At 42.5% G+C, this 10,325-nt stretch overlaps 1 protein-coding gene across 3 annotated transcripts in view; it reads left to right on the forward strand.

Annotated features, from left to right (window-relative positions):
• The window catches only part of LOC110986023 (uncharacterized), a 47,220-nt gene that overhangs the window by 34,325 nt on the left and 2,570 nt on the right, over window positions 1–10,325 (forward strand). For all 3 annotated transcript variants that reach the window (XM_087146054.1, XM_087146055.1, XM_087146056.1), the window contains 13 exons: window positions 22–172; window positions 835–956; window positions 1,681–1,820; window positions 2,354–2,495; window positions 3,407–3,613; window positions 4,138–4,341; window positions 5,228–5,407; window positions 6,360–7,003; window positions 7,366–7,510; window positions 8,585–8,803; window positions 8,923–9,015; window positions 9,368–9,699; window positions 9,838–10,039. In XM_087146054.1, coding sequence (XP_087002180.1) covers window positions 22–172; window positions 835–956; window positions 1,681–1,820; window positions 2,354–2,495; window positions 3,407–3,613; window positions 4,138–4,341; window positions 5,228–5,407; window positions 6,360–7,003; window positions 7,366–7,510; window positions 8,585–8,803; window positions 8,923–9,015; window positions 9,368–9,699; window positions 9,838–10,039 — 2,781 coding nt within the window. The remainder of the gene's footprint in view (window positions 1–21; window positions 173–834; window positions 957–1,680; window positions 1,821–2,353; window positions 2,496–3,406; window positions 3,614–4,137; window positions 4,342–5,227; window positions 5,408–6,359; window positions 7,004–7,365; window positions 7,511–8,584; window positions 8,804–8,922; window positions 9,016–9,367; window positions 9,700–9,837; window positions 10,040–10,325) is intronic.

The following is a 10,325-nucleotide window of genomic DNA, read 5'->3' on the forward strand; positions in this document are numbered from 1 at the left end:
ACCTGCTGCTTTGCTTTCAAGGTAATCCCAACGCTGAGATAGAAGTTCTGGACGTACTGGATCTGATGCATGACGATGTCAGCACCGCGACAGACCTCGATGAAACCGCTACTCAGTTCATGGCAGCTGCAGTCTGGCGAGTCACTGAACAGAAAGGATTAGGTATCACATGGTGAGTTTTAATGATGTTGGTATCGATTATGACATTGACACTTAGCTGACTGTGGGTGCCCATATAAATTTTCTTGAAGAAAATGTATGGGGTATATATGCCAACTGTTCATATTTATGATGTTCCACCTGCTGTGTCACAGCAGAAATGTGCAAAATGTCCAGGACATTTAGTGCCGGGAGTAATTACCAATGCTTAGATTTGCCAGTTTCAGTGTCGTAACTGGGGCAGAATGTTTTTGTTGGGGGGCCACACATTTTTCAAGGGGGTACTGGACGTGACTTTGTCATGTGTAAATTCCTTTAATTCCAAAGAGTGAAACAAAGGAACTAGATGCTTTTGAGTGAAAACCCCCCTAACTTCAGATTGAAAAGATTTGAAGAATAACCTCTTCCAGTGGAAATTTAAGCAACATCTTGATACACAGAGTTTCCCTGAAATTTGTCTTTTTCTTGTTTTCAATCGAAAGGGGTCAATTTTCACCTGACTTGATTGAATTATCACTTTATATAGTTTAGAGAGAAGGTTTTAGTCTCTTCAAGATTGCAAATAGGGGGCGGGGTATCCTATAGTTATTAAGCTGGTCAAACAATTCTGCCAAAAGTCAATGATGTCCGACAGTGACCCACTCACTCTATGCTCTATTCCTGCATATCTTACAGGTTTGAGTGGAGCATCGGTGATGACTCCTCATCGGATCCATCTGGAGTCTTTGATGCAGGCAGGGACAGAGTATGGTTTGACGTGGGACAGGATAACCAAGTCATTATCACACTGGACGAAGGTAAGAGACTGTGACAGACAGGGAGAAAATAACAGCAGAACTATAAGAACTTGCTATCAAAATCATATCATAACTTTGGCTAACACTTGCAAGCTCTAAAAAAATCATGGAGAAATATTGCCCATAATGTTCATGATTATTTGAAGTAACCTAAGAGAGCCTTCTTTTCACTTGGCTCTGTTGCTAAATTTTAAAATTGAAATTGTTAAACCAAACGTTAAACTGACTATAGAGTCATCTACTGAAGTAAATTGGAAATTGATTGCTGATGCTGAAAATTGCTCTTGTTCTGAAGGGCAAAGGACGTCGCTGAAAAAGTAGAAAAAAGTATTTATTTTGATTCTAGTAAAAAAGATTTTTAAAAACTGAGGAAATGGAGCAAAAATGGTAAATGAGGGAAAGGTGTAATAACCACTGCATTTTTTCTGCTTGTCAGTCTCATGTTTGTCCTAAATCTTCATCGTGGCCTCTCCCTTTGTCTCCTCCATCCTCTTTTCTCTCGTTTCATGTCCTCACCTTTATTCTTCCTCTATATCTCTCTCGTCATCTGAATGTGTAATTGCCTCCGTCTTCATCTCGTGACTGAGTTAAATGGAGACAAGCCCAGCATGTATGAACAATGTTCCAATTGAGATCTTGATCTTCAGAACTTGAAAAAGGAAGTTGAATGCCACCTCAGTGCTACTGTTGTATCATTCTGTCATGTGATCTCTTTATCTATCAGACCACAAGCTGCAGAAGGGAGTCAAGTATCACGTGTTTGTCCGTGCCTGGTATGACGCTAATACCTATGCTGTGTTCAGGTCAGATGGCATCACCCCTGATGTCACACCACCAAAAATCTCAACAGTCAGAGGCACAAAGGTGAGTGAGATGACTGGGTCAGGTTTATAGTTGAGATTATGAAATTATAGTTGACAACTGATGAAAGTCACAAAAACACAGCATTTTATTTTTTGTCCACTTTATTAGTGCTGTCTGTTTCCATAATACGAGCAGTGTATTATTGATAATTGTATACAGTTTGACCATGCTGTAAAACAAAGTAAAAGTGACTTGTCCTCAGCGAACCAGGCTAAAGTTGTAGATATTTAAACTGTCAGTGCATGCTCCACAGAAGATCGTGCAGCTTGTAGATTTTTGGCAGATGGCTGTTAAGAAAAAGTGAGAGTCATTTGACAATAATTAAGCCTAAATATAGGTACACTCTCTTGGCTTCAAATGCTTTTTGAGTTCTGTGTAGTTCAAGTTCACAGTGTTTCTCAGATGCAGAGGGGATGTTTAATAGTAATAATGCAGTTGATATTGCTTCTCAAGCAGTAACTGAGCAAACCCTAATTCTTGAGGTTGAGGTTTAATGTATCAGGTGCTTTACGTGTGATGTCTTTTATTTTCAGATTAAAGATCTTGCAACTCCCAGTGCTACCAAAGACACAGATTACTTGACAAATCCTGACGTTATTTTTATTTCCTGGATGGGAGTGTTTCTTGATGACGCAATGTCCCACTACCAGGTGTCGCTCAGTACCTATCCAGGAGGTGAGTACACTCACTACCAGCGTCACTCAATACCAATCCAGGGGGTGAGTACACTCACAGGTGTCACTCAGTAACTATTCAGGAGGTGAGTACACTCACCGCTAGGTGTTGCTCAGCACCAGGGGTGTAGCCAGGGGGCTGGGGGACATGTGCCCCTCCAGAAATTCCAGGTGCCCCCCCCCTTGCACTATAAAAAACGATGAATGGATATTGAACAAGGCTAACAAAATTTTGCCCAACAAAACCCACACCACTGATAGCTGGTACCCCCCATAAGATGCCGGTGCCCCCCACTAATAAAATCTTAGCTACGCCGCTGCTCAGCACCTGACTATATCCAGCAAGTGAGTACAATCACTACCTGGTATCACTCAGGAGCTACATGTATGTGTTGGTTGTCGCTCAGCAATTATTCAGGAGATTCATGAATAAACTTACTGTTGGGTGTCCCTTAGCACCTCTCCTGGAAGTGGGTACACAAGGACATGAAATTAGCAGGCACAATTTCTTGAAGAATCTGCAGAAAGAGATAGGGCACACTGCACTGTGTCTTGGCATCTCAGCGAAAGGTGAACACGCTCACGAACAGTTATGTTCCATCAGCACCTTTCTTGGATGACAGTACATAACTCACCATAACTGTCATCAATTACCGTTAGAGAAGCTTTGAACACATGAATCTCCCCAGGAGAGGGTGTATACTTGCATTTATTATACAGGCTGTCCTATATGAAACTGATGATCAGATGCAGTAGCCCCTTTACGCTGTGAAATTCCTCTTTGAACTCTTTTGATAGACTCAAACATCACTTTCTTGCATTTGTGGGTTGTGTGTAACAGGACCTCCTTGAAACTGCCTTAACTGCAGTGTACTTGCAAGTTGCAACTGTACGTTGTTTATCTTTCTTCAGGAGAGGACATCCGGCAGTTTGCTGACCACACCTTCCCAGCCGATGGGTCTTCCACCCAGTTCACCGGCCTGGACTTGCAGAGTGGACTGCGTTACTACGGCAACGTACGGGCATTCAACAAAGCTGGTTTGCACACGCTGAAAAGCAGTGACGGCTTTGTGGTGGACACCAGGGGACCAGATCCTGGCCAGGTGTTTGATGGGATAGGTGAGTTCGCTCTCTGAATTTCAATACAACCTTCAGAAATTGACTTTGCTATCATGGCTGCTCTTGATAACCCCAAAAAATGATTTCAAACTTAGATTTGATGGGATGCGTACCTACGCATCTTTCTTTTTTTAATAGATGTGAGGTTTCGAATCGATTAATCAGACCCGTTCCAACAAGTGATGCACCTGTGTGCTCAATGTGGAAGATGTCCCTTGTTCCATTCCTGGAATTTGACTGGACTGTGTTGTTTCTTTTTGTAAGCATCGCCTCAACATAATGACCAATTCAAATAACCATCACTTATCCACATTTCACCTGTTATCATTACAGCAAAAACTTGAAGAAATTTTGCACAACTCGCAATGTAACACAGAAATTCAGATGTAAAGTTGTCTTGTATCTTCATTTAATAGCAGGGGCTCACTCCCGCATGTGATGGCTACCATCAAGATTCTCGATTTGGGCACATTTTCTAGTGTAAAAAAAAATGAAACCAATTATTGTCTGCTTATTCATTCCAGGTCTCCATGATGTAGAATACCAGAACTCCAGCACGGTCATCTCAGCCTCCTGGCATGGCTTTGTGGATCTAGAATCCTATATAGACCATTATGAGTGGTGTGTCGGACTGACACAGAGCCCTACAGATGGTGGCACCCTGCCCTGCGCTGATGTTGGAATTAAGCTGTCCGCCTCACAGACCCAAGCTGTGCCTCTCACTGACGGTAAAAAAATTCCAATGTCGCATTTTCTTTTGGGGTCCACACCTCTTCATAAAGTATGATACTCCAATCTGCCTTCAGTTAATAGTAGCCCACACTAGTGAACAAAATTGGTTGAAATAATTGGCAGTCATTGGGGCAACTAAATGGCATAAAAAAATAGGCTTTACCTGCTTTTCTTGTTTTCAAAAAGAGAAGAAACAATATGGATAGACAATTTTCAATTTTCCACCTACCAGTCATTGATACTTAGCAACACTAGCGTTATTGATTATTCTACACATTGGCTGGAATTGTTATTTAAGGAAGCTTTAGCCATCAGTCGCTACAAGCCATCTCTAAACACTGGATTAAGGGCCTCCAAAGAGCTTGCTTTGTTTGGCTAACTCTGTTTATGGGATGATTCAACACCTCACTTCTCCTTTGTTACATGTACCTTACTACTGGCCTCCTAACACCTTGTTACCACTGGTTTATAAGATGATGCTGTCTGTGAGCCATTTTCAATTCTTTGTTTACTGTTTAGACTCTCTGATTGGCCAATTACTCCCCCTCTGACTCATGTTATAAGGTTACAACTGCATGGCTTATCTCATTCCTGAAGATGTTCTGAATAAAGAACGAAATATTGAATCAAACATGGCTTTCATTAGTCTTTATGGAGTCTGCATAATATTGAATATGGATAGCATTGTCAAGAGCAGTCATAGTAACAATAAAGGAAATCCTGCATGGTCTATCTTGACGTAGAGTGATTCACTCTTTGACTTTGGGTATCCGCGCCTGTCTCAGGGATTAATTCTTATCAACGTAGCAACATTGATGCCAATTTCAGAATGCGATAAGATCAAGCATTTTTTCCAGCTCCTATCTGTTTGCTCTCTGTCAGGTGTTCGGTACTACTCCAAGATCTCAGCTTTCGATGCAGCTGGCCTACAGTCCGTGTCGGTTGCTTCAGACGGATTTGTGGTGGACACCACTCCCCCTGAGCCACAAGAACACATCCTTCTAGGGGAAAACTTGATCCTGAATCCATCCTTTGAAATGATGGAGGAACCAGATAATGCAGGTGAATTCCACAAATTCTGCCTCTGAGAACCCAGCTATTGATTCAAGCTTGATCTTTTAAAGAAGGTTCAGTCTAATCCAACATGTGTTTTAATGTCATGATTTGAAGTTCATTGCCCCACAGGTGCCCACATTAAGAAAGTCACAGGGAAAAGTTGATTTTTTGGCTGACTTGTCTGAAAGACAAATATGGCTCAGCATGTGGCAAAGGTGTTGCATTAGAGAAACATCAAAGAAAATGTTGAAGGGAGGACGTAGATGCTGCTCCAGCTCTTTTAGGTTTCCGATTTCCCAAAACAAGGACTGAAATTCTTAATCAGATTGAAAAGCATTGTCAAAAACCTGCAGTACAACAGTCTGGATTGACAAGTCTTTCCATCTGGACATTTGTGACCAGCTCTAGAAAAAGTAGGTACTAAGTCACCAGATTCAGGTTATGAGTTTTTGAAATGGCTGAATTCTGCCGATCAAAAGCTACAATTTGATATATGAATGACCCCTGTAGTGCACTGCATTCTGGAGATATATAGACATTTGTATATCTACATTTTGAATTCAATAAAAGAACTTTTCAAGAAAAAGCTCATAAAGTGTAGTGCTTGGAAACACGATGCTATGTAGGATTTCTTCCTGAATTATCATTTTTTTATCTTTATTCATCAGTACCCATGTTTGCTCCAAAACACAAGGTATAGCAACAGTGTCTTTAGTCTGGGGAATTTGAATTGTTTTGTTTATGTGAAATAAGATAGCACAGTGTACCAGATTTTGTTCAAAGGTTACTCGCAAATGGCTTATTAATCTATGTGTTTTAACAAACAATATTTACAGCAAAATTTTGAATGATGAAAAATTATTATGTCAAGTTAACTTACTTTATATTAAAGTTTGAATGTATACAAATGCTTGGCCATACTTACTGGTCTAATGAATTTCTTGTAACTTTGTTTCAGATGTGGATTTAAGCTTTACAACAGCAAGTCCAGGAATTTTAACTTTCAGTGAAACCTCAATGGCTACACAAACAACTGAGATTCATTCAAGAAACGAAACATCTACACTGTCATCAACACAGTCACTGTCAACAAATTTCTCCAACATCAACGCCTCTGATAGTTATCCCACTTCTGCCACCAATTTGACAACGGAAGAAACGTTCTCCACTGCTGAAATGGTGACTAGTGGTCCACAAGGTGAACCCTTGGTGCAGTGGGATGTGGGGTCTGACAGCCGGTTTGCTGTGATCACTTCTGAGAAGAAGATTGCCCAGGACGGTCATTCCTTCTTGTCTCTCCACGGCTCGATCTCTCAAACCTTTAACACTATACTGGGCGGTCACTATCAGGTAACAGTCTTTGCAAGCCATGTTGTGCCGTCCCACAATCCCTTGCTGAATCAGGAAGGTCGCATTGAGGCCCCTGGATTGAATCGTGTCTTCAGGTTGTACGACCGGCTTGCCCACAGTCACTCAGACCAGAGTCTAAGGTCCATCCAATGGCATCAGCACAGGGTTTACTTCACAGCCAGTGAGGACATCTCAACATTGAAAATCTCCTCAGTGGGACAATCAAATGGAATTCTGCTAGACAGTGTTCAGGTGAGCAAGCGATTTGGAAGTCTCTGCTTCATTGTATATAATTTGAAAGTTGAAATGCACCTTCTTCCCATTTCCATATTCAGTCCAAGATTATGCCAGATAAGTTTTCTGAGCCCTGAAAAGAATCCCATGCAAATTTCAAAGACATGCAGTCACTGCAGTGAGTTCGATATGAAAGAAGTTGGGGGGAGGACCGTAAGGAAATGTGTGAGTAGGATTGTCAGGAATGTCTGAAGTTTTAACACTGTACAAATAAATTGCTACAGTGTCTGCCTGCATATTTATGAATAATGAAAATGTTTTATGAATAATGAAAACTTGTCACAGCAGATTTAGGGAATGATCACATTTTCTTCATCAAGGTGAGACTACTTACCTCAGGACCCAGCACAGGGGATGGGTCGGTGGAGGTCCACACCCAGTTCATACATGGCTGGTCATCTCTTCAGGCCAAGTGGCATTTCATTGACGTGGAGAGCCCCATAGTGGACTACCGCTGGGCCATAGGTAGGTTTAGTTTTGTTGAGTTGAGTTGAGTTTGTGGGTCATCTTCAGCTGAGCCAAGAGTACCATCTCGCATCATGACTTTCATATACAAAGCTGCGTTTGAAACCAATGTATCATGAGAATAAGTCTTGCCTGGTTTGGGCTGCTGGTATATCAAAGTGACCAGTTTGAGACTGTTGGATGCACATGAACTTGTCTGAGGTGAAGTATCATTTTGGGCCAAAATGCAGACTTTTCAAAATTACTGGATACCACTGTCAAAGTTCTTTTCAACTTGAGAGTTGAACTAGACTTATTTTGACCCTTTGTGGTAAGTGTAATTTTGCTATAAGATTTGCACGACATTTCTCACTGCATCATTGCCCGTTTGAAACCCTGAGATCATGTTGCTGAGCAACATTTGCTGCAATGCGCAGCCATGGCCTACAGTCTTATGATGTCTCACACACCCTAGGACCAGTTGGAGCCTGTGTGCATGTACAAACTCATTTGGAATCCCTCCAGAATAGGGGCAGGCAAAGACATCATCCAGTACAGCAGGGGTCAGCTCATAAGTCCGACGTCTCATAGGTCTGCAGCCTTGTAAACAGAGCCCAGATTGTGCGGTGTTGTATAACTGTCTTTTGTTCACGAACCTGGCTCAGTGCACTGCTGACCTCTTTTCAATAGGGGCCAGATTAGCGTGCAACGGTGCTGTGTGGCTCATCGCTGCGGTGGTGGAGCACTTTTGACCCCGGTGGTAATCTGCTGGCTCTCAATGCCCCAACCCTGGTATACGGTTTCAAAACAAGGCTGGATTATCATCACTTTTGAGAGTGAAAAATGTCGGTAATGCCCAGCAGCCTGGTCTTTTGTTTGGAGTACAGTCTTTTGTCACAGGGCCCTGTTTCCCTTGTCCGAGTTCGTAGACCCCGGCCACGCATATAAACCCTACGTCTCCGATTCCGGAGTCCCTGGCAGGAAGTGATTAATTACGGGTACAGGAAATTGCTGGTTGTTCAGATGCCATCCGGTGTGACAGGCTCAAGAGTCTGTGCACAGCAACTAAAGCCCATTGTCTATTCATTTTGATAGGCACTACGAAAGGTGGTACTCAGCTGCAAAGCTTCAGATCAGTGGGTACTCAGACAGATGCTATCAACACTGATCTGAGAATGGCGCACGGCTCCTATGTGTATGTCACCGTGATGGCGAGAAATGCTGCTGAACTCTTTGCCATAGCAACTTCAGATCCAGTACTGATTGACCTAACACCGCCCATAATTCACTTTGTCATCGATGGTGATCCAAATGGTATGTGTATACTCTCCACCATTTTGTATCCCTACATCACATATGCAGCCACATCACTGTCACAGAGTAGATATTTGCAAGAATTAACATCTAATTTAGAGTTTATATCCTCTTAACAGATGTTGACTTCAGTGCCAACGATATTTCTCTGACCTTCAGTTGGTCATCATCTGATCCTGAAAGTGGAATTGACTACTGCGAGTGGACAATAGGTAAGCTAACATCTCTTTCTAGAGTTCCCTCAACCTCTTGGTCAACACGTCATACATATTTTGGTCTACAGTCCAGTGCATCAATAATACTTCCAACATGTCTTTGGTCTGCCTCAGCCTGTTCCCAGCCCTAACAGCAGAACGCGCAGTCACTTTGAGATGGACTTTAATTATGATAATGTAAACGGTACTGAAAAAAAAACACTTTTAGCCAAAGAATTTAAAGCAAATGTGAAATCGAAAGGGTGTTTCGAAGCCTCAAATTTTGATATTTCTGTTTGGAAACAGACTTTGGAAACCTAAAATGGCAAAAAATTGCTACAGTTTCTCCCTGTCTTTTTTTTTTGGTCAGGATCAGAGCCTGGATTTGATGACGTCCTGCCGAGAACACAATCTCCTAATGCCACTTCCAGCGTCACGACCGGTCTGTCCCAAGCCATGCTTGAAGGCCAACGCCTGTACGTCACTGTCACATGCTACAATCACGCCGAAAAGTCGTCATGGAAATCATCTGACGGGGTCACCATAGTAACAGTGCCTCCCAGCTCGTCAGCAGCCGTTGTCAATGTGAATACTGTATCAGAGACTCAGTATGAGACACGAGATGGGTACCAGTCGCAGAGGAACTTCCTCAGAGGATCATGGGATGGATTCAGAGATCCATTTGGAATCCAATCCTATGAGGTTAGTACGCGTAGACAAAGTGGTCAGCTTTTGTGAGGACAGTAGACCTGCAACTGCATGGGGTGTAATCGGTACAATAATGCGGAATGGTACAGCTTTACTAGCTTGATTACTCAGGAATCTTTTTCTCCAATCCAGTGCTATCTTAGTGGACCCAGTGCCTTCTCTTCGTGGAGACCTTGCGGATCCACATCAGAGACCCACTTTGATTGGTCAGGTCTCACACTAGTTGATGATGCCACCTATAGCCTTGCAGTCAGAGCCGTCAGTCATGCGGGCCTTATCAGCCGGGCTGTCACTGGCAACTTCACAGTGGAGTCATCCAAGCCTGCTCAAGGAGGTAGGCACTGATACTGTGGTAGAGTCCACGATAAGCCCTTGCAAGTTCATCACAAGTGATTCATGTGACAAAAGCATAACCTTGTGATTGTTCACCCTATCACTTATGTTGACTGGTTTTGTGAAAGGACTTGTGACGGAACCTACGTTGGACTCAGCACAGCTCTGTTACCCACATTTAGATGGCTTGATTGATCATTTTGCATTTAATTTGTTTTCAAGAGTCACCAGTTGAAACTGGAACTTACAAAATGGGTCGATCTTTCATGTGATTTGTTTTCTCAATG

The sequence above is a fragment of the Acanthaster planci genome, linkage group LG14 (genome assembly GCF_054643075.1).
Source record: "Acanthaster planci isolate LZ-2023a linkage group LG14, COTS_SCS, whole genome shotgun sequence".
NCBI lineage: Eukaryota > Metazoa > Echinodermata > Asteroidea > Valvatida > Acanthasteridae > Acanthaster > Acanthaster planci.